This window comes from Mesocricetus auratus, unplaced genomic scaffold, assembly GCF_017639785.1.
Source record: "Mesocricetus auratus isolate SY011 unplaced genomic scaffold, BCM_Maur_2.0 Super-Scaffold_15014, whole genome shotgun sequence".
Taxonomy (NCBI): domain Eukaryota; kingdom Metazoa; phylum Chordata; class Mammalia; order Rodentia; family Cricetidae; genus Mesocricetus; species Mesocricetus auratus.
Genome location: NW_024429186.1, coordinates 83,937,726 through 83,962,898, shown reverse-complemented (window position 1 = coordinate 83,962,898; position 25,173 = coordinate 83,937,726). Strand labels below are relative to the sequence as shown.

The window sequence follows — 25,173 nt, the reverse complement described above, 5'->3', positions numbered from 1 at the left end:
TATGTTAAATACCAGAACATTTTACTTACTAAAAATTCAAGGTGTGAAAACCTGCCAACTTCTATTAATAAGTAGGTTAAAAATCCACTTGTGTTTATGCATAACAGCAACAACTGCAACTCAGTTCAGAGTCTAACATAACTATGTAAACAGCACCAACACTTTTGAGGCTAAGTATAATTTTATGTCTTTATGTGGAAAAAAACTATTAAAAAGCATAGAAGCTATAAGTGCAGAAACATACCATGTTTATAAATGTAAAACCATGGCATTATAAACTTGACAATTCTCCACAAATGGATTTATAAATTCAACACAATTCTCTATAGATGCAACCCTACAAAGGTGTTTAGGATAATTTGACAAGCTGATCCTAAATGTATACAAGAATACATGACTTCACTATGGCCAAAACCACTGTGGAAAACCATGAGGAAGATAGTTATATACCATCAAAATGAACAAACTCATATGACAAAAATCCAAGCACAGATGGGAAAGTGAAGTGCAGCCTATGTCAATGCCATGGGGTTACTAAGATGGTGTGCACACTGGCTACATTCACAGGAAGAGATTCTCACTTCCTGGCAGCACCAAGTTTGGGTAAGAATATTCATTCCTGGCCTATCAGCACCAATTGTATCTTAGTTGGGAAAAGGCTATTCTTGTATTTTTTTTCTTTTAAAAACCTGGTGCATATAAAACAACTGTTCTACATGATTTTATACATTTACCTACTTTTGGAAATATATAAAAACTTGTTCTTACCTTTTACAGATTGAAAATCTTTATTAAATGTGAACTTTATTAAAAAAATTGGCAATGAGTCTGTTTCTAAATAGCTGTCTGCAACCCATCTCTGGGAAGTGAGAGCTTTTATTGCATTTGTCCTAGAAATTGTCTGTAATGTTCACTGAAAAGCAGTGTAGAGGGGACAGGACAGGAGGAGCCAAGTCACTCTAATAGTCTTCTACCTTATTGTATTAACCTTATCAATGTCTACCACCAACAGAAAAGCAAGCACAGTCAAACCCCTAGGACTAGGTAAGAGAGTTCGACACTGGATCCCCTTGGAGTTACAGTTGGTTGCAGCTGTCATGTGGTGCTGAGAATTGAAACTGGTCCTCTGAAATAGCAGCCAGTGCTCCTAACCCCTGAGCCAATCCTCCAGCCCAAGGTCAGTACTCATTTCCATGTTTTCAAGTACAAATGGAGGAGAGGGTACATCATCTTGTTAGCCAGCTAGAAATGGCCAAGGTGAGGTTCAAACCCATGCAGTTTAGCTCCAGGGTAGGGGGAGGGAGAGCAGAAGAAGGGAAGCAGGGGATAAGAAGAGAGACAGATGAGAGAAGACAGACAGACACAGATATGAGAGAGAGAGAGAGAGAGAGAGAGAGAGAGAGAGAGAGAGAGAGAGAGAGAGAGAGAGAACGAGAACATGAGTAAATGAGTGGACCTGACTCACACATCCCTGCCTGGCCCTGCCCCCCCCCATGTAGCCAAGGATGACCTTCACTGGAGTGCTGAGATTGGAGGCTTGGGCTGCCACAGCTGGATTATGTGTGAAAGCAGCTGCAGGCACTGTATCTTCTCAACCAGTAATTGTTGCTATTTGAATGACCAATTAGTAAATGTTTATCAGGAACACAATCTGAGAGTTATAGATGTTTTCTAATGAGAATGAGGCATTTAACACACTGTTATACCCGTGCCTCCTGCTTTGAAAACCAGCTCCAATCTGGAATGCTCACACCTCCAGATGGAGACTTCACTCTGACGTAATAACTGGGGCACTCTTTACTTTAACTTCTTTATTGTTTGCTGTATTAAACATACAATCTTACACAGACATGAATAAAGCAATAAAAATAAGGCAATATCTCAACATGTGCATCGCATACAAACATCATCTTGTACGAGTAGGAAGTCTGGATCCCTGTACAACAGAAGGAGGAACAGGAAGCACTGTTCTCTGAACATACCCAAGTATGTGCGTACAGACAACACACACAGGACAGCTTATTCAGGCTCCCGTATGAGCATAATTCCTTAGGCATCCTCTTGGGAAGTACGAATGAATATTAACAAATATGAAATCTGAACTGCATTTATTTTCACAATATCAATGTTAGACGCAGGAGAAGCAACTTCATTGAATAAATGTTAAATGTTTCAAAAGTAAAAGGCAACCTTAATTTTTAGTAATACTCTAAACAGGGTCTGGAAGAAAAAAGGTAGCTTTTTCTCTCTTGGCATCAACAAGGATAGCAAAGAAGCATCATTGAGAATGCCCACATCTTTAAAGCTACTGTGGGAACCATGCCTCCTAACATAGCAAGCCCAAGAAGCCACCAGAAATAATGAATATACCTCAGGCAACAGAAGCGCAGCTTTAACTACACATGTTACAATTTTCAAGTCCTCGCTCCTAAGACAATTTTAGTACACCTAATAAGTACAGCAGGTCATTTAGAAAAAGAGAAACAAAATATATACCCAGTCTTCGCAATTCAAAATTTTTTAACATGAACAACATTCAGATATAAAATTTGTACTATTGTTTTTTTCTAAATACAATTTATGCAATCAAGGTTGTCTTAAACAATCCAAGCCTTAAGGATATGATGTATACAAACTAACAGTAGTGTATATTCCAAACTCATTCTTCCTATATTATGATATGACATAACTTTTCTGAATGAAGGTTTATGTTAAGGCTTAAGGTGTAAACACTTTAGAAGGTAACTTAGTGAAATTACTGTTCATTTAAAGTAAGTATCATCTCATAACAGGCTCCTGAATGTTCAAACTTACATGTAAAAATACATTTACATCTCATGTTTCTAGAAAAGGCACGTTTTATATAGAAAAGCAGCAAAATTTTAAACCCACCGATTTACTGAAAAAGCCATTACTTTTATTAGAAACAATAATGCTTCTCAAGATGTTGGCAACAAGGCATAGTATAGCACACATTTCATACAGTATATTCCCCATTTAATTATATTCCAGAAGGGGTTGGGATGCCTCCTTGGCTGTGGGAAGCTGATGTACTTGATGGACTATGCAAGCTGGTCTCCTTGTACACAAACCAAGCATTTCCTCCCCAAAGTATCATATTCAGAAAGCCAAAGATCTATGAAAGAGGGAAACAAATGTAAAAATCTAATGTTTGCTTTAAATTACAAAGTAGAATAAAAAACGAAGTCTATACATACAGTCCACCATACAAACTTTGGATGCATAATGACTTATTATACCCAACATGCTAACCCTCTAAATCTGTAACATAAAGCAACAAAAAAATGAAACCTTTACTTCTGCACATAGAACTGATGACTTTGAGTCCAGACTTTGGTACCCAGGGTGATGAAGGTCAATTGGAAGCTGAGCCTGCATCTCAAGGTTTCACTTTTCTCCCACTCAGAGTGCTTTGACCCTCATTTCCTTCCCTCCTCTGACTGTCCTCTGCTGTTCCAGAATTTTATTTCACACCTTGCACTGATCCACACACAGGACTAGACAAACCTTCCCACCTCATTTAACAAGGTCATTTTTATCAATCAGTGATGGTAACTTATGAAGTAAGAATGGGGTAAGAAGCTGAGGAACTATGTAACTAAAACAGCAAATGTTGTACATCGTTTTGTATAAGTGCACACAACACTTTTCTGAAATTGTCCCACTCACAGCACTGCCTGCTGATAAAAACTCCAAGGACTGACTTTTACATTACGGAGTTATTATCAAGAATGTGGATAAACCGCTTTATAAAGCAATATTGACTTCATCTTATCGAAAAGTATTTCCTGGAAAATGCCTTCCAAAATAGAATATATTCAACATCATTCACAACTTCAGTTTAATGAAACAGTAGAAAAATATTTAATGAACCACATATATTAAATTTTACAGATTTCAGAAACTTTAAGTGTTAGTTTACCTACTCTAAGAGAATGGTGCAAAGCCAGATCTGTTTCAAAAGCTGTGCCTCGTCAGAGGAACAACACGTTTCTTAGCTGTACAACAGAGCTAACATGGCTTTTCATACTCCTCTCAGAGAGGCTGAGCACTCAATACTAAAGCACAATAGTTTAGTACACCACTTCAATAAAGTTATCACTAATAGTCTTTCAGACTGTAATCTTGGATACAGGTCACACTTTCTGTGTGTGTGTGTGTGTGTGTGTGTGTGTGTCCTAATTAGAGCTCAAGTAGCTCAGTAAAATAAAAATCAATTTATTGATTATTGAAAGTAACTTTCTTAAATGTTGTTCCAATAAATGAAACAAACTTTGCAAGCATCGGATACTTACCACGGATACATTGAGGGATCCCATACTAGTCACAGAGCCAAAGTGACAGGACACTCCTGCTGACTGACAAGGCTCAAGTTCCTTAATAATACTGTGTCCAGTAGCTATTTTAATATCTGTAAGAGCTTTAGCCCAGGCCGAGGAACTCACCAACCATAAAAACGTGGCAACAAGGGTAACAATGAAGTCCTAGAGCAAAAACAAGCATCAGGTATGAGGAGTCGATTTAAAAGCAGCACTTTTCCTATAAGCAATACCGAAATCAGGATTATGTTTAAACCCATGGTATCAATGGTCCTCATGATACCCTTTATATAAAAGGTCACATTCAGTCTAAACACCATTGGTGTTTACTGTTTCTAACACCATGACAGAGATGCAGTGAGACTTAATCATCTCCTTAAAACTCCACAACTTGAAATTTAATTTATTTTTGAGGCAGGGTTTTGCTAGTCTTGAACTCACAACAATCTTCTTGCCTTCTTGCAAGAATGGCTGGGTGTTCCTTCTTAAAACTTTTGAATTTTGTTATGTGTGTGCATGTCTCCATGTACACATGGAGAACAGAAAGTGTCATTGTCTTCTCTACCGTTCTCCACCCTATTTCTGAGACAGGGTCCCTCACCCAAGCTGAGGCTCACCATTTCAGACAGGCTGTGTAGCCAGCAAGCCCTAGGAGATACCTATTATCTCTGCACCTAACACAGAAATTAAGGCACACATGCCCATGCCCATATTTTACATGCATGCTGGAGGTCTGAAGTCAGATCCTCTGCCTTTCATCCACCAAATCAACTCTCTAGCCCTAAGTCCACTTTTTATGTAAAAAGGCAAAGTTTTCTAAATTGTCACCATAATCTTAGCTATATACTTTACTCTATCATCAACAATAAATGCATTTCTCTATAATCATTTTGGTTTTTTTTTTTTTGAGACACAGTCTCACAATGTAGCATTGGCTGGCCTTGAACTCACAAAGATCCAACTTCCTCTGCTTCCTGGGAATTAAAGGTGGACACCACCAGGTCAGAGTTTTCTTCCCATTATCTTTTTGAGCATTCCAACTGCAAGTGTCTTTGACCCAGCTTAGACCACAGCCAACCCTACCACTCTTATAGCTGCTGCTTCACTCTCAGCGTTACCTCAACTACTGATGTTCTAAGTTGTAATCTCTTGTATATAATATGAACTCCCTTGACACCCTACTTCCTCCTACGTTCAGATAAAATTCTGTCTTGTCAAAAATATTCTCCAAGAGATGGATTAATGAAGTGGCTAAAAAAAAAAAGTTCAAGACTATGAATTTTAAGAATCTTCACTAAAGGGCTGGAGAAATGGCTCAATGGTTAAGAGCACTGGCTGTTTTTCTAGAGGACCCAAGTTCAATTCCCAGTACCTATGCGGTGCCTCATAACATCCTATAATCCCACATCCTCTTCTACTGTCTGTGGGCCCTACAGGCATGTGGTACACAGACACATGCAGGCAAAAACACCCACACACAGAACTCAAAACACCCACACACAGAACTTAAAACACTCACACACAGAACTCAAAACACCCACACAGAACTCAAAACACACACACACAGAACTCAAAACACCCACACACAGAACTCAAAACACTCACACACAGAACTCAAAACACTCACACACAGAACTTAAAACACTCACACACAGAACGCAAAACACACACACACAGAACTCAAAACACCCACACAGAACTCAAAACACCCACACACAGAACTCAAAACACCCACACACAGAACTCAAAACACCCACACACAGAACTCAAAACACCCACACAGAACTCAAAACACACACACACAGAACTCAAAACACCCACACACAGAACTCAAAACACCCACACACAGAACTCAAAACACCCACACACAGAACTCAAAACACACACACATAGAACTCAAAACACCCACACAGAACTCAAAACACCCACACAGAACTCAAAACACCCACACAGAACTCAAAACACCCACACAGAACTCAAAACACACACACACAGAACTCAAAACACCCACACACAGAACTCAAAACACCCACACACAGAACTCAAAACACCCACACACAGAACTCAAAACACCCACACACAGAACTCAAAACACCCACACACAGAACTCAAAACACCCACACACAGAACTCAAAACACCCACACACAGAACTCAAAACACCCACACACAGAACTCAAAACACCCACACACAGAACTCAAAACACCCACACACAGAACTCAAAACACCCACACACAGAACTCAAAACACCCACACACAGAACTCAAAACACCCACACACAGAACTCAAAACACCCACACATAGAACTTAAAAAATTATGGGAGAAAGCTAAATACATGAGGGTAAAATAACAAGAATATTTGGTTATAAGGAATCATATTATTATATAACTACATAAAATTACATATAATACATAAGTGTACACACACACACACACACACACACGCGCGCACGCACACAGTTTAAATGAAACTTTTCCCATCTAGGCTGTTCCCCTCAAGAGCCAAGAGCCTCTGCTAACAGAAACCCCAACACCAGGCCTAAGAATTGTGGTCAGCATTGTCCAAGAGACCCCCAAACATTACAGGCTATTGCCTCTAGAGATGCAAGGTAAGTTCCTGTTGCTGAAGACACCAATGCATTTCTGACACAGAACCCAAAGGAGAGCTGGAGGAACAGAGATCTGACCTGAAAGCTTCCTCCCTGAGAACTAGCTTTCATGGCGCCAGAAGGCACCCCTCAAACTTCCAGGGAGGCAAGCAACTAATAGCACCATTCAGCTACATACAATGCCTACGAATCCCAGTGCCCAGCATGCCATGCACACCATGGCAGAGACCACAGCTACCTAATTGTATGTAAGGCCTCCTCTACAAGAGGGAAATCATGCCTGGGACTGGAAGTCTAGACAACTATCCAGTGCTAGAGAAACCATGGATCTTGAAGGACACTTACAACTGCCACTTTACTAAATAAGCCAGCACAATCCCTAACTATGTTCTGAATATCTACCCCTATACCCACAGATAAGGCAATTTCTCTTTGTAACAGATAGAGGCCATCAGAGAAAACCACAACCAATCTATCTATAATACAGCTCCTGCATCCAAGGCGCATGGATATGCAGAAGAGGACACAGAAAGACTGTTAAGAGACAGAGGAACGGGAGGTTTACTGTGAGAGCATGCCTCCTAGAAATGTTAGAGAAACTATACCCATGAAGTTCATCAACATGGCTGCCTAAAGATTTGAACAAGGATGACACCAATAGACAAATTATTATGGAAGGAGAAAAGCTTAGGAGGTCTCAAGTCTAGACAAAGAACTACAGGAAACTAAGGAAACAAACAGTCTTCCCAATGCAGAGACACCCGACTAGTTATCCAATACCAAGCGGTCAGTCCTGAAATCATCTACATACAAGCAACATTATATGAACTGAGCAAGTTCTATGTATGTATTTAGGAAAAATATATGTAATAACAATCAAAGAAAAAGAGGCCATGAATTTGAGAGAGAGTAAAGGGGGATACATGGGAGGGGTTGGAGGTAGGAAAGGAAAGAGGAGAAATGGTGCGATTATAATTTCAAAAAATAAAAAATTACTACAAAAACTTAATAAACAATGTTCAGTTTATTACAAAAAGGTGAAATAGTACCTTTTGAACTTCAGTAGTTTTCTACTAAGTCCTGTTAATTACTACATTCCCAAAAATAAACATGAAGGTTTTAATATTTTGGATATTTTCTTATAGAAATAATAAGATGAAGAAAGAAAGAGAAAGATCCCTACACCCAGTCTTTTCTGCTGGGGAACTAAAATACAGTGCTCTGGACTGGTCACAAAACTTTTTTTGAGTATGACTCTGTGTAGTGTGAAGCTTATTTTAAGTCTCACCTTATTTGGTCTTCCTGTGAATAAAAGAACTAAACAGGAATGACAACTTTAGAGCTGACAGTCCTCCAAGCATATAGGCTAGCGACATCAAGGCATTAGCTCATGTACATCAACAGCAAAGTTAGCCCAAAACCAGTTAATCCAAACCCAGAAACGAGTTTCACTGAAGAAATCTTTTAAAAAATTAATGAAATTAAGTTTTAATTATCATGGACCAGGTGCTTGTCATCAAGGCTGACACCTGAGTTAGAGCCATGGAACCCACAGGGAGGAGGAAGACGACTCTTGCAGGCTGCCCTGACCCCACATGTGCACCACTCATGAGAACGCGCACACACGAGTGCTTACATATACACACCCAGAAACGAATGTTACAGACTTTAAAGACTTTCATTATCTTACCAGTCATACAGTGAATAAGCATTTGTACTTAGAGGACAAAAACAAAACAAACAAACAAAAAACACGCATGGGTATTTGCATTTGAGCTCTCCATTGCCCCTGGTCCTTCTACAATGCGTCCATCAGAGAAAATAAATACTGTAGCTGACAGTCTCTGCATCGTGGGAACACTCTCCCCTTTACTCCTATCCTCTGCTCTATTTTTGGGCAAATAGACATTTCCTAAGAACATCTTTTTTTTGGAAACCTAATAAAATGTCACACTAAAAAAAAATTCCTTCAATGTTAAAGTTATAGCTTTGACCAAAATATGTCAAATTTCTTAATTTTCAGTTATTTTCTTCCTTTTGAATCCTTAGCTAAAACATCTGCTTTTTCTCTGGTTATGCTTTTTTTGTTTATGTGTATATGAATGCTGTGTAACACCTGTGTGGAGGCCAGACTTGAGTTCTCTATTGCTTGTGACAGGGAGGGTTTCTCTCTCATCTGCCTCGACTGCCAGGCCAGTGAACGCCATGCCCTGTAGTCCTGGGGTTGCACATTTGTACTTTCATGAGAACTCAGGTCCTCAAGCCTGCACAGCACACATTTTACCAACTGAGGCCTCTTCCCAGTCAGTCCTCAGGTCATGCTCTTTAAATCTAACTTGCTGATAATCAGATTAAGGCATAAATTCACATAGTTCAAAAGCAGGAACTTTTCTAAACATGGTGCACATAATAAACTCTGATGGAAAAAATGTGACCTAGAGGCCTGCAATGCAGCTACCTGGAGCTTCTGGGATCCACCAATAAGTAAAAATATGATGCACGAAAGATTTTAGAATTTGGAAACTTTTTTTTTCTGTGTTTTACTTTTGGTATTCCTGATTTGTTGAACCATTAAATCATCTGCAACCTAACACAAAAAGTACTATATTAAAAAAAAAACAAAAACCCTAGACTCAAAAATTTAAAACTGAAATATTTAGAATACTTTAGTACAGAACTGAGAATGTTAATCAACAACAAACTTATCCTTGTTAATCAATAGTACCTAAAAGTCAATTATATTTAAAATTGAGTACATAAAAATTTACTTTTATTATTTTAAATTGTGTGTGTGTGTATGTGTGTGTGTGGAGGGTAGGGGAAGGCATTAGCGGGTACTGAGTCCCCTGGAGCTGGAGCTATGGAATCGTGAGCTTCCTAACATGGGTGCTGGGAACTGAACTCAGGCCTCTAGAACAGCATAACATGGGGAGCCTTCTCCCCAGCTCCTGGGTTTTACTTTATAAAAAAGAAACACATTTTACAGGGGCGGAAGGATCAGAAAGCCTAAATGCTATACAGCTAGATTGTTTTAGTTTTATCATAAAGAAAGCTCTCTACAAACAATTCTTTTTTTCAAGACAGGGTTTCTCTGTGTAACAGTCCTGGCTGTCCTGGAACTCATTGTGTAGACCAGGCTGGCCTGGAACTCACATTGATCCACCTGCATCTGCCTCCCAGGTGCTGAAGAAAATTCTTTATTTGTAAAGTTGTTTTGCATTGTCATACCAACAAATTCCTTTTTACTAAATAAAACAATGAACCCTTTCTTGCATTTTATCTAATAATTTAAAAATTATTACACTTAGGTCAGTATTAGGATCTAATAATCCAGCCTTGTCTAAGGAGCAAGTTCCAGGACAGCCACAACTACACAGAAAAACCCTGTCTTGAAAAACAAATAAGAAACAAATTAAAAAAATATTATTGGTGTGATCAAACTGGTGACTTTTTAAGGCAAAGCCTGAAATGTTCAAAGCTACAGATTCTTAATTTGTAATGAATAAACACTTTAAAAATGTAATTAATAGCCAGAAATACTTTAGAAAACAACTAGGTTTCTTATACTTTTCCAGACACAAGAAGGAAATATACATGATAAAAAAATATTTTGTTCTTTACTTACCATTTACATTCTTATGATCCAAGCAGCAAAAGTTAAAAATAAATTGGTAAATAACTGATGTTAATAATTCCTTTATATTAAAGCAGCCTTCTCTTTAAGGTAAATTCACAATCCTTTGAAGAAGTCAGTGTTTTTTTCAGACACACATCAGAAGAACCTCCATACTAACCGCTGACGTTAAAATTACTCTTTTATAGTGGAGGTCCAACATAAAACCATGGCTTTTCTCTGGACTTGCCACTGATAATCCAGGAAGGACAGTCTAGTCTCTTAATCTCGAGATTATTTTCTTTCTAGATCAGTAGAATCTGAAGCTCTAAGAAAGGTACCAGGATTTCAAATCCAAATCCTTTGTAGGCATCTCAAAAGATCAAATGTAACTTGCTGATACCAGTGACAAGGAATGTAAGAATTATCTGGGTCAGAGTTTAGCATAAAAGCAGTCGTAAAATCTATAAGGGGTCGGTAGGGCTAAACAATATTCTATTTATAAAAGTCAGATTTGATCTTTGGGCCACACTTTGCTGATAAAGAAAACTAACCTCACTAAAAAATGCTAGTGGCATAAAAGGAGTTCTGAGGAAAGAGAAAAAGGTAAGAAGTAGAAATAAGACTAGTATGACCTGCAATTCTTTAAACTAAAGATGATAATTTCTTAACCTTTAGCTACTTAAAACTTAACAATGTATCAAATATTTGAGGGTTTCCAGTTTCATAAAAAACCAAGATCAACTCTCTGAGTATTAAACAGGCTATGAAAACTGGATTAAACTTAGTAACTGAAGAAAACTCTCCTCATGTTAAACACACTTATTTCTAGCAGGAAACCCTCTATGTACTTACGATCATGGGGAGCTTGCGGCTGTCCCGGTAGAGGCTCGTGTACCCCACATAGAGCACAAGGGCAGCCATGCAGTACAAGAACACAAAGACTGCAAACGTGACGTAGAACTGTGCGGAAGAAGAGTAGTCACCTATGAGGACATGGCTTTCCCACTTCACGTCACACACATTGACATCTGGAGGCTGGTGAAACGATGCCTGGTTCAACCTATTAAAAGAAAACTCAAATAAGTAAACAAATCACTGCACTCTAACAGAGGAATACTTTAGCAGAATACTGACATTTCAAAATATATTCCCCAGACACACGAAAAACGTTTTCTTTTTTAAAAAGGTAAAATTTTATACTATATATACCTATAAACTTATTCAGTAATAGGTTTATGACAGGTTGAATATAAGTGGAGTTTAACAGTTTTAACATTTAGACATTATCTTCCTGCAATAAAAACATATCTTATTAGAGTGAACTTTGCATGCATCAGGGTCTGTGAGCCTACATGCCTCATGTCTGCAGAGGCCAAAGGAAGGCATCAGATCCTCTAGAACTAGAGTTCAGACAACTGTGAGCCATGTGTGGGTGCTGGGAACTGAACCTAGGTCCTTGGGAAGAGCAGTTATTGCTCTTAACTGCTGAGCCATCTCTCCTGCCCCAGGATTCCTATTTAGCTGCTAAAGGAGAAATCACACTGCCTTACACTTATCCATTTGTAAATTATAAACCCACCTGTCATTAAAGATGATGACTACTGTAACAAAAATGAATGCATAAGCAACAGAAAAGCTTTGGTGATTAGCAAGCTCTCAGGATATACACATCTTTAATGTAGTATTTTATTTGCAGAGCATAGCAGAGCAGGTCTTTAGTCCTAGTACTCAGGAAACAGAAGGCAGAGCTCTACGAGTGATTGGGCCAGCCTGGTCTAAACAGCAAGTTCCTGACCAACCAGGGCTACACAGTGAAATCTTGCCTCAAAAAGTTTTAATTATCAAACATCCTTAAGAGATTATATTTCCAGTTTACTGGACAGAAAATTGAGTCTTTGAGAGGTCAAGTGAAGCAAAGCTAAGCAAAAGATTTGTATTTTAGACAGATATTCACAATAGACTTGAGAACAAAAGACACTTGCTACTGCTTATTTTCCTTTAAAAGTAAAATAAATATGGTTTTATACCTGAGAAACAAGTATACCTTATGTATGTCTTAAAATGACATAAAACACTATTTGTTCAGTAACTGCAGAACTATGAGACAGTGTATCTTGATAAAACTAAGTCTGCTTCTTGTTAGTAGTGGCTCATTAATAGAACAGTCTCCATTCCTCCATTTCTGAACTACTGCGATATGACAGAATGTCAAGACAATGTCATAGTACTGTAAATTTCTAAATGTTTGCTTTCTGCTACCATGTGATAACTCTCCCCTCCCTCCTCCCTCCCCCTCCCTCCCCCTCCCTCTCCTCTCCCTCTCCCTCTCCCTCTTTCTCTCTCTGTTGCCCTGACTATCCTGGACCTTACTATGTAGACTGTGGCCGTCCTCAAACTCACTGAAAGCCACCTGCTTCTGTCTCCTGAGCACTGAGGATGAAAGGCATGTACCACACACACCTGTTACGATTTTAATATGAAATATCTCACATAAGCTCATGTAATGAATCTTTGGCTCCCAGTGACACTATTATGGCTCTGGAGTCATTAGCAAGGGGCTTTGCTAGAGGAAACAGGACATTTGGGGACATGCTTGCTTCATGATGAGGTGAAAAACCACCTTTGCCACAAATTGTCACTACCATGACTTTCTACCCAAGTTCATGATGCCAATTTACGATTCCACAGCTTCCAGAAACTGTAGGCCAAAGCAAGTCTTCCCTCTCTCATTTCTGTCAGGGATTTGATCTCAGCAACTAGGAAGCAATGAATATACTGCCCTTTGTATATTTTCTCCATCAGACACCAGGAAGAGTTGGCAGACAGGCAACGGTCTGTACCACAGTCTGAGTAAAACTCACCAGTGAAGATGCAAATCTAAACTATTCTACCACCTTCCAAGATTACGTGCTGGAGAAAGAGTATGTCTAAGTGCACGCATGGTAGAGTTGAGGCAGGACCTACTCCACAGATTGGCTTCCCAAGTGCTGTGACTGCTGAGTGACTAAATATGAAGTTAAAAACCGTTGTTAGATAACTAAAACCAACTCACCTGAATGGATAACCAAAAGTTGCTGTAACCGTATTATTATCTCCAACTTTAGAAGGACAACTCACTTGAATCTCTGTTTTGCCCTTAAATCCGCCACAGGTGGCAAAAGCAAAGATGGAAGCAAACTGCATGAAATGAGAAAAAAAGAAGCATTACTGTACCCAAACAAGGTCCTTTATTAAACATAAGCACACGCATCATTAAAGCTGGCTCACAAGTGTTCTAGAAACTACTAGCCAAACTTACACTAAAAATGTGCAAATGCCAATGTCATTCTGTTTTCCTAAGTAAAATATAGAATACAATAACCCATACAATATGAAATTCAGAGAAAACTTGCTGGGCATGGTGGCAGAGGAGTCTGAACTGCTTTGAGTTCAAGCCCAGCCTGGTCTACACAGACTCAGAGAGCTCCAAGACAGCCAGAGACAATAGAGACCCTGTCTCAAAACAAACAACAAAAAAGAGCAAAGAAATTCCTATCAAAATTTTAAACAGGAGTAAACGGAAGGTGTTTTTATTTTGGGCTCAAGTAATCAGTGAACTGTTAAAAACAAGAGGTTGTATAGGAAGAAATTCTACTCTACTTCATTAACTTATACATTCCTTTCATGTATTTTTGGGTTTCAAAAAAATAGTTCTAACTGTGACTATGCATATGCTTACAAATATAATAATGCTTCCTTAAATTCTATGTATAACAGAAAAACCCAGAAGCATCCTAAATATTGCCAGAGAGTCACATAAACTAAAATTTATTTATACAACGAAAATTTATTTATAAACTTCTAACTATTAAAATACTGGGGATTATTTAGTAACATAGCAACATGCTCATCACACATACAATTTGCTCATATATATACTATATATGCTTCCACATCTACACCCAAAGACGGTAAAACCCAGAAAGGCTATAATAGTGGTCCTCTTTCAGTACAACACAAGGTACAAAATTTAATTTCTTTTGCCTTCTAATTTTTTCCACAATAAAAATACTTTGTTTTGGGTGCTTTCATATCTGAAAATTCAATAATTCAGTAAATGTCAACAGTTCTTATTTTCAAAACACACGTGGGATCTACTTGCCACCACCTCCTAATGTAAATGACTATCACATCACCTCTTGGCTGGATTCTGCACTAAGGGCCTCTACCCCTGATCCCTTCTTTGTCGCCGCCGGGACTTCAGCACACTACTTATTCAACCACTGAAACCCACACAGAAGGCAGAATCCTCAAACAACTCGAGTTCTCAAATATCCTTTACTTCCTTCGTGTCTTTAATTCCTCATACACTGCTATTTTTTTCCTTTGCCTTAACTTTCTACTCCTTACACATCTGCTGGCTAGTCACCAAACAATTCCTCCAGGCTCTCCACTGGCTGTTTGCCCTGCCTGTGCCCCATGTTCACTCCTGCATGTGCTCAGCAGATGCCTCCTTTTCAGCTTCTAACACTAACTCTATGTGCACTGCAGTTCTCCTTCCTCACATCTAACATTGCCTAGGTACCATACTTACTCTTTGTCCTTCCCTAGAATAGAAAACTGAAGAGATGTGGGGTCTCTCTGCTGAAAGCTACCCACATCAAGCAGTAGAAAAATGTCTGTGGACAATTCGTATCAAAGCCTACAGTGTTCAACATGGGATGCTACATTCTGGCTAAGTGTTCCCTGGATACCAGGACATGCTGTCATCCTATGACAGGATGAGAAGCTTCTGGGTTGTTCTCAACCACTAGTCACCACAGGCCCACAAGTGACTGAGACAGCCAACCGTGAACCAAAACCACTGAAACTGTGAATGTAAAACAGTTTCTTGTGTTAGGTAGATCACTCTCAATCATATTGTTAAATAATGGAAAACTAACATACTAGACATTGTTTCTCATGAGTCACCCTGGGTTATGCAGTTTTAAAGGACATAACCAGTATCATAATAATCATCAAAGGCTTCTCCAAAGAAATATATATATATCCATCCATAATAGATATGAAGAGCCTGAGGCCATGTCTACATACAGTCTGAGATCGGTTCAGAGTCCATAGGTATCAGAGGATATGGATAGTGTCTCAGAATATATACATAGAGTGGGAGAAAAAGAAGAACTGAGTCTTTCTAACCTTAAGCAAGAAAACTCACATTTAAGGTTAGAAAAAAAGAAAAATGATGTAAACAAACTGAACCAATAGATCAAACTAAAGAAGAAAGAAAGAAACTGGAGTCTGGCAATTTTCATCCATTTATTTATTCACTTATTTATTGTTTTTTGAGGCACAGTTTCTCTGTAACTTTGGATTCTGTCTTGGAACTCGCTGTGCAGACCAGGCTGGCCTCGAACTCAGAGATCCTCCTGACACTATGCTGGGATTAAAGATGTGCACCACCACCACCAGGCAAGACTGGCACATTTGTAAGTGACAGCGTTGACACTGCACATCACTGCGATAGGATGTGGTGACCATGAGGTATGTCCAGACACTTTGACAACTCCCATCAAGAGCTTCATCTCCCTTGAGTTTGAAGGGACTATATATACAGAGTACTGACTACAGTGGAAGAAACTGGTTCCTCTAAGATTACATCATAATACAACTGGTATTTCTAGCCTGTGGATATAGCTTGCCTACCATGCAAGGAACCCTGGGCTTGATCCCCAACACTGAATAAAAGGGGGCATGCCTGTGACCCTACCACTTGGGAGGCAGAGGCAGGAGGATGATAAATGGAAGGACACCTTTGGCTACACAGTGAGCTCTTGGCCAGCTGAGATACACAAAAGTACCTAAAACAAATAGACAACCCTCCCACGCCCAAGTCATGTTTCTTTTGTATCTGAGGGTTCTCACTACTTCAAGAAGCTCACTGTCGTGTTGGAAGGATATTCTGATGACTCAGCAAACTTGTGCTCTTTGCTTTTGAGAAAGGGTCTCACAGTCTAGCCCAGGGTGGCGTGGAGCTCATGGTGATCTTCCCTGAGCACTGGAAGCACAGGTGTGAGCCACTGTATCCAGCACGTGTGTCTCCCATGCCACATCCCAGGGACTGAACCCAAGAGCTTGGGCCTGCTACGTCAAGTGCTCTACCACTATACCCGCTACCCCCTCAGCGCATTTTAGAGACTGAAAAGGGCACGGGACCAAGACCTGCCTACAACCATATGACCAAGCCTGGAAGTGGAGCTATGGAGGCTGGCAGTCATGAGGGGTGAGACAATAAGTATCTGCTGTTTTAAGTTGCTATTCTGGGCAGTTTACTATATACTAATAGAAAACTGGCAAATGACAGTACATTGTTCAAATGAGTCACAACTTAAATGAAAAAAAAAGCTTTTAAAAGGAAAATCTGTGACCATGTAGAATTTAATACTCTTTAAAAAGTACTAACCATAAAAGACAGTTAATTTCAACTACAGAGTTCTGAATATAGCTTCTGAACACAGATCAAGCTACAAAGCAGGTAAAATGGCATGTAAAATGCTTGTAAAGGAGCCAACAGTGCAAAGATCTAAGGGGATCCTTTCTCATGAACTGACACTTCTCTATGAATGTTCACAGCAAAACTGTTTATAGCAAAGGGGAAAGGGAACAGCAATAGGAAAACTGATTGTAGCAGTATGTTCTTACAACGCAATTATAGATCAGAAGAGATGCTCTAGTTACTACCCTGCTCCCTGCCCTCTTACAGTGTCCTCAAACCATTTTTAAGATTTATATGCATGACTCCAAAGTTTTGCCTGTATGTGTCTGTGTACCACGTGAGTGCCTGGTGCCCTTGGAGATCAGAAGAGGGTGGTGAATCCCCTGGGACTGGAATCATACATGGTTGTGAGCACCACATGGGTGTTAGGACTCAAACCCGGGTTCTTTTTAAGAACAAGTTCTCTTGGTAGCCAGTCATTTCTCCAGCTCCTCATAAAACAAAACAAACAAACAAAAAAACAGAAAAAAGATACAAATAGCTTTAGACATCATTATAAGAGTTGCAGAAATGTAATGCCAAATTAAAAGAAAAAAAAATCAGGTTGCGTGAGATTATACAGAACATGAAGTTTTAAGAAGAAGTTTTTAAAGACAGAGCCTCACTCTGCAGATGAGGCTGGCCTTCAGCTCACATAACTGCATCTTTCTGTCCCCACGTCCTATGCTCTGGCTTGCACCGGCGTGTCTAGTGTAGAACCGTCTGTTTTTAGAGCTGCTTACTCTCTTTGTTCAGGCCCTTACTGGACTCACTTCAACAAACATCCTGTTTCTAATCTCATGCCAATCTTCCATTACAAGGGCACTAAAGCTACAGCATCCAATAAAATAGTCACCAGACACCAGTGGTGGCTGAACTGTGAATGCTATCATCTAAGCTGGCACGCTCTAAGTGTAAAATACATCACAGACTCAGAGATTTCATATAAACACATATAAACTGGGGCTGGGAGTGGTCAGTCCTTGTCTCAGTTTGCGTTTTCACTGCTGCACCAAACCACGACTAAAAAGCAAGATGGCAAGGAAAGGGATTGCCCGGCTTGTACTTCTACACTGCTGTCCGTTATCAAAGGAACTCAAGCACCTGGAGCAGCAGCGCTGCTCACTGGCTTGCTTCCCATGGACCGCTCAGCCTGCCTTCTTATAGAACCCAGGGCCAACAGCACAGGGATGGCACCACCCACCATGGGCGGGTCCTCACACATCAATCACTAACTAAGAAAATGCCATGTAGCCGGATCCTACAGAAGCATTTTCTCAGATGACTGGAGCTTGTGTGGCTAGCCAGCTGATGTAAGACCAGTCAGCACACTGTTAAGGGAGTTTGCCCGCCCAGCGAGTACCAACCCTGGCTTTAATCCCAGTACTTCATGAACTGGATGTAGTGATGCATTCCTATAATTCTAGCATTGTGGGGGTCAAGGTTGTTCTCAACTACACGTGAACTTCAAGGTCACAAGACCATCTCAACAACAAAAAGAAAAAAAAAGGTGATATATTGGATTAAGTAAAATATGTTAAAATTAATTTCACCTTTATGGCTAATAAAACATTAAATTTCTCTGTAACTTGTATGCTTTTGTTTTTTTTGAACAAAGTTACTTTAGAAATGATGTCACACTACTCTGAAATAGCAATCTGATTATGTAATCTGGTTTAAAGGAAGTCTGATTATGTATGTAATCTGGTTTAAAGGGAGTCTTCCAATGCTTCTCAGGTCTGTATTTAAGAAACAAAACAAAACAAACACTTGCAGCCACAACTTTTTCTTTGAGATTTAGCTGAACTATGTTCTCTGCCATTGTCACCATTGTACTGTACTATTTCTGAAATACACCAGGATCTATGTCTTAGTTGTATGTCCCCATTCTCATTTTGGTTTAAAAACTTCTACCTAATTCTCCCATTACTCTTCTGGACTGCTACCGACATTAATCCATTCTGTTAACTCTACCACTAGCATTTTCTGTGTATTTTGTTAATATAGAAATTAGTTTCTTGATATAGAAATTAGAGTTTTATACAGTCCTACCAAGTGCTCCTTTCATGCTATCAATTCTCATATTCATCTTACCCAGAAAAAAAGGAACAAGACATACATTTATAGTAACTGAAATACCTAAAATAATTTTTTGAGTAACCATACAACCAACTCACACTTTATTTTTATTGTACAGAGTGTCTGGTCAAGATTAGAAGCTATACACTAGCTAGAAGGGGACACACACCTTTAACTCCAGCACTTAGGATGCAAAGGCAGGTGGATTTGAGTTTGAGGCCTGTCTGAGCTGCAAGTTCCAGGCCAGCTGGGGCTGTACAACAAAAACTAAATCAAACAAAAACCCCCACCAAAACAGTAAGTATATATATATTGGCTGTCCACCAGTAAAACCTGACCTATGACTAGATTTGCTTAATTCTTTCAGTATTTATTCTCAAAATGAATTCATCATTAACCTGGATTCCTGCTGTTCCTGAGGATAATAGTGCAACATCAGAGTCACACACTCACAGAGATGCAATCACCACAACAGAAGTGACATTGACAATAGGGCAGGCACTGTCCAGACTGGCCCTCTCCCATGTCCTCATCTGCAGGATGCCCGTGAAAGCTGGCAATAGCACTATTTTTTCTTTCAAACCTGGGTGGTTCTATGAACATGATAGCCTGTACTGCAGTCTGCAATAAATGGCACTAATTCCTTGCCCATTCCCAGCTACCCAAGAAGAATGAAAGCACTAACATGGAATTTTCTCTTCAGCTAACACCATCTAAAACATTTAAACTCCTATTCATATAGTTTTTGACTGAACTAGAACCTTACTGCTGGGCCTGCATGTTAACAAGGTCATATGTGGATGAATCAGACTAGCTATGTTCTGAATCCCACACCTGAAGACCAGAGCAATAACCTCACCTATTTTCTCATTTTTAGTGTCCATATATTCCAGTGTGCATATCCCTGTCTAGACAGGTCTATGGAATAAGACAGTGTAACCAAATGAACCTTTACAAAATGGATCAGTGGTTTGTTTGAACCAGTCTGCTAAGATGTATAGATTGACAATGCATTCACGTACAAAAGAGGACCGGAAGTCACACTGTAAGATAAAACAGATTCTACTTTATCGAATTAGGGGAAAAGGAAACTATTGCAATACAACTTAAATGAGGATTTAAAGATATGAGTTGGATGTGATGGTACATACAATTCCAGCAGTCAGGTGTTGGAATTCAAGGAGTTCAAGGCCAGCCTCAGCTACAAAGCAAGTTTGAGGCCAGCCTAGGCTATATGAGACCCTATCTCAAAAATCAAGCTAAAGAAAACAAAATATATGAATGTAAATTTTCTCTCAATGTACAATATGCCTTAAGGTAGTAACATTAAAATGTATACCCAAGTTACAGATGCAGAAAGGGACTTGTGCAAAAATGTCTATACTTGGGGACACCTGGTATTTTCAGTAAATTATCTATCCTATAGCCAGAGTCACAATACTATCTCCTATACATATATCTTGCTTATTCTCAGAATTCTACTGGGAAATGCTGGAATTCACTTAATTTATGGGTACTGAAATAAAGCACTTCTAGTTGTAGGATCTTCACTGCTATTTAATGTCCACCATTAAACCGAAGTTATCTACTTAAATTCTTCATGTTTAATATTTTGATTTGAAAGGAATCAATTGACATACTTGGAAACACCCCTGGAAATCTATTGCACATGAGCATTCCTATATAGAGCCAAACACATTTGTTGTTTTCACTAAGTCAAACCCCAGGAGCACTGGCATTTCAGGTTACTCTCATGGAATGAGCAATGAAATCAGTATCAAAGTGCTTCTTTCCCCTGCCACACAAACCCTGCTAACAGTCCAGAGCCCTTCGGGGTGTAGACCTCCCAGACGTCTTTTCTGATTCTTCGTCATTGTGCTCAAAGCATTGTGTCATCTTCACTCTTAAACATGTGTGGTTGAGTACAGAGCTGCAAATCCCCAAGGAATATAAACACACTTACTTTAAAATCATTTTCAGGGCCAGGGGCTCTGCTGCTTACGATGGTGGCCACTAAGCCTCATGACCTGAACTCCATCACCAGGTCCCACATGAAAGAAAGAGACCCAACTCCAGCACATCATCCTCTGACCACATGTGAGAGAGAGAATAATGATTTTCAGACGTTTCAATTATTCACATGACCTTCGGAGTAAATCAGCATCTTCACTGTTGGTTGGCTGGGTTGACATGAGTATGTTTTATCATGGAGAACTAGTAGCACTTGTTGCCACTGATAAAATTTGAGTTAAATAAAAATTGGTTTTCATCATACATTTCAGGGTAATTGACGCAGGCTCAGTATGTTTTTTGTTTGTTTGTTTCTTTTTTCCCCCAGCAGGGCGACTGGCCCAGTTCTCAGTTGTTAGGTGGCTCTGCCTTTCTTAAGTGTGTGCACTAGCCTGTGTGTGCCCACGCTGGGGTCGCAGGCCAATGGGAAGCGTCTTCTGTTGGTCTCCCTCAGTTCTGAGGCAGGGCTCACTCAACCTGGAACTTATTTCTGCTGGATCAGCTGGCCAGTGAGCCCCACCTGCCTTCCCACAGAGCTGAGTACACATGAGTACTGATGGGCATCCAAACTCAGGCCCTCAGTTTCTGAGCAAGCACTTTCCGCACTGAGCTAATTCCCTAGTCTCTCTGCCTACCTTTGAAGTACTAATATCTACATCACATCCCCAGAGGCTTTTACTCTATTCTGTTTCTGGTCCCCAACACTGTTTTTCTTACAGTAATACATTAATCTCAGCTTTCAGACCCCTGTGAGTTCCCAAGTCTCATCCAGAATCCTTTAATCGAGTACTTTGGCACTTGCACTGATTAAGCAATAGACTGATGGGGGGGTAAAACTGCTGGGCTTTAGTAAAAACTGGCAGTATTAGCAGCTTGGGACAGAAGAAAGTTTACTTAAGAAATGTCTGTGGCTCACACCTTTAATCCTAGCACTTGGGAGGCAGAGGCAGGTGGATTTGAGGCCAGCCTGGTCTAAAGAATGAATTCCAGGACACCGAGGGCTACAGAGAAAAACTGCCTCAAAATGCTAAAAGAAAAAAATTGTTTGATGAAGCAGTAAAAATATTTAAACCCCGAGTCCTGAACCTTAATAATCTGTTTAACAGAAGTGGAAAACACAAAGATTTTTGTTGCATATCAAATTATAGTGGCTGACACTAAAGAAAGTACTTAAACAAATGAGTTGTAACTGAAACTAGTTTTCAGTTTTCTTTCTTTTTTTTTTTTCTCGAGACAGGGTTTCTCTGTGTAGCTTTGTAGACCAGGCTGACCTCAAACTCACAGGGATCTGCCTGCCTCTGCCTCCCCAGTCCTGGGATTAAAGGCGAGCGCCACCACTGCCCAGCTCATTTTTCTTCCTAATACCACCAACTCTCTCCTGTGTTCCCAAATATTGAATTCATTACCTTATCAGACAACCACCCACTTAGAGTACATTGGTGTGGTTTCTGATTTTTACTGAGGCTACTCCTGTTAATCCTGACCACCAAAAACAAGGGACATGTTTTGGCTCTTATTTTACATAAGTTCTCCATGGCACCTGACATTATCGAGCATTTTTTACTTGAAATTCTAACAGTGATGTAAAGATGCTTCTCTCCACCACCCTAACCATTCCTTTCTTTGCTGACTTGTATTCTAAGCAGTTAGGTGCATATATGCCACTGCCTATATACAGAACGCTGCAATATGAAGGGATTACCAATAATATATCCTTATTAACCACCTAAATATTGCCCTCTTCCTTTTAAGGACTTCTTCTTAAGGACTTGGATAACGAGGCTGTTACCAACCCAAGCCAGAAACATGCTGGTCATCACAAGATGGCTACTTCTAGATATACTCTAACTTGTAGACATCTCCATCCTTACAACTGATTTTAGGCACACATAACTTCTAAAGCAGCAGATCTCCATCCTTGTCTGGTCATTTTTACACTGTTAAAAAAATCCAAGGATTCACCTGAAGTCTGAGCTTCACTGAACACCATTCCATATACAACCCAACAGTCAGTACCTTATACACAAAAGACCAGTTTTTCAAGCCTAACCATAGAAGGAGCCAGGGCTTTGAAATGTACTTGTCATAATCATCTAGAGCCGTACTTTTGCCCAATATGTCCATGTTCCAACTGAGTACTTACACAACGTATGCTGCTTCAACTTTTCCTCCTACTAGACATGAGCTCTTTTTGCCAGTCCGTATCCCCCACTGAAGTGACTGAGTATTCCTCCTCCAAATGTTCTTCTGACTTTAAGGTCCTCCCGGATGCCCTTCCTGTTTCATCTACTATCCTTCAGTATCTCTGACACAGAATTTACCATATGGATCTTTATATATTCCACCCAACCCTGAATGAGGAAAAGGATCACGTAGTCATGCCTGTTTGGTGGCACTTACTTAGCACGGTGCTGGAATATACCACTCAAATATTTGTTAGGTAAATATTCACCACACCATTAACACAACATAGTCTTACTACAAAATTACTGCCTGGGTTACAAAAAGCCTTCAAAGTGAAACTAGAAATTCCTTAAGAAACTTAAGGATAATTTCAAGATAAAACAAAAGCCACCCCTACTTTAAAATCGTCTGTTTATTAGGTGAAAATCTAAATTATTAAACTGAATTGTAACCTTCAATGAGCCTAAATGTGAGGGTTTTTTTTCTTGATCTTTAACTCTTCTTCGATTTCTCTTCTATAATTTTTAGTTTTGGAATTAAAATATTAACGTTCTCATAAACAGGCTTGTACACAAAGTCACCTGTCTCTTTGCACCATTCCAGTTTCCATAAAACTGGAGGCATATCGAGTAAATAGGAAAACCAGAGCATCATCGGGGAACTTATAAGTTCTACCCTGAAACACATGTAGGAAACTGGAACGTCCTTACTTTTCCATATGAACCGTGGAGTTACACGCTACTGGCTATAAAAAGCACACGCTGAGTGCACGGTGAGCAAATAAACGCCAAGCGCTTACGTTGACATTCTAAACCAGCGCCGAACTACCCAGTGGGCCGCCAAGTGCGAGGGGAAACCGCGGCCGGCGCTCGGCAAACTAACTTCCAGTGCCAAGGCCGAGCCCGTAAGTCTCCTTTGATGTTAATGATTGCCTGCCGGGGAAGGGCTGGAGGCGGACTCTCCGAGCAGGATGTTGCTACACGGTTAAAGCAAGGTCGACGTCCGCCAGGGGCGTCGGGGGCCGAGCGCGGGGGTGCGATCGGGCGCGGGCCTCGCTGCGCGTCCCTGGCCCGCACAGCTGGAAACCCGAGCGCCCGGGGGCGCCGGCGAACACCCTGAGCAGGTCGGCTCGGCCGCGGGGGGCGCCGGCCGCCGGGCGTCGGTTTCGGTTGGACCGCAGCGGGAAGTGCTGGCTTCCTCTGCGGCTGGCGGTGGGGCCCGAGAGAGAGGAGCGCCGCTCCAACGGCTCTGCGGCCGGGACGAGCCGCGCGCCCCAGAGACTCGACGCCGCCGGCCGCCATCGCCGCCCCGCGCAGGGCGGCCCGCGCCGGGCCGGACGGGCGGGGTCCGCGTCGCCCGCTGCACTCACCCACTCCAGGACCTTGATGAAGCCGAGCGGCTCCTTGAGCGGGCTGAGGTTGATCTGGAAGGCGGACATCCTCTGGAGGAAAGGAGGGAAAGGAGTCAGGACGCGGGGCGGAGGAGGGGAGCAACGCGACCGGGACGGCTCGGCGGCGAGGACGGGAAGGCGGGACCGCGGGCGCCGAGCCGGCCTGGGGGCGGGGCCTGGGCGGGGCCGCGGGGCCTGGGGGCGGGGCGGGCGGGGCCGGGTGGCGGTTGAGCGTCACTGAGGACACTGAAAGGCCAGAGCGAGGCTGCGGCTGGGAAGGGCTGGCTCCTCCCCCGGCCGCACCTGGCTCATCCGGCTGAACCGCTGGCGAACCAAGTAAACATTGGAAGCCATGCGTGCGTCGCGGCCCCGCCCTGAAGCCCTGTCCCTGTCGCTTTTCCTACAGCGCACGCGCGCTCCCAAGGCCCCCCCCC

The 25,173-nt window shown here is 40.9% G+C and overlaps 1 protein-coding gene across 1 annotated transcript; it reads right to left on the bottom strand.

Annotated features, from left to right (window-relative positions):
- Nucleotides 1–1,796: 1,796 nt before the first annotated feature.
- Nucleotides 1,797–25,108, bottom strand: Sypl1 (synaptophysin like 1). Its single transcript, XM_005076242.4, has 6 exons — nucleotides 25,043–25,108; nucleotides 24,719–24,790; nucleotides 13,618–13,742; nucleotides 11,418–11,625; nucleotides 4,317–4,505; nucleotides 1,797–3,136 (listed from the first exon to the last, which is right to left on the bottom strand). Exons 1-6 carry the CDS (start codon nucleotides 25,091–25,093, stop codon nucleotides 3,002–3,004), a joined length of 780 nt encoding a protein of 259 aa, XP_005076299.1. The 5' UTR covers nucleotides 25,094–25,108; the 3' UTR covers nucleotides 1,797–3,001.
- Between the last annotated feature and the right edge of the window lie 65 nt (nucleotides 25,109–25,173).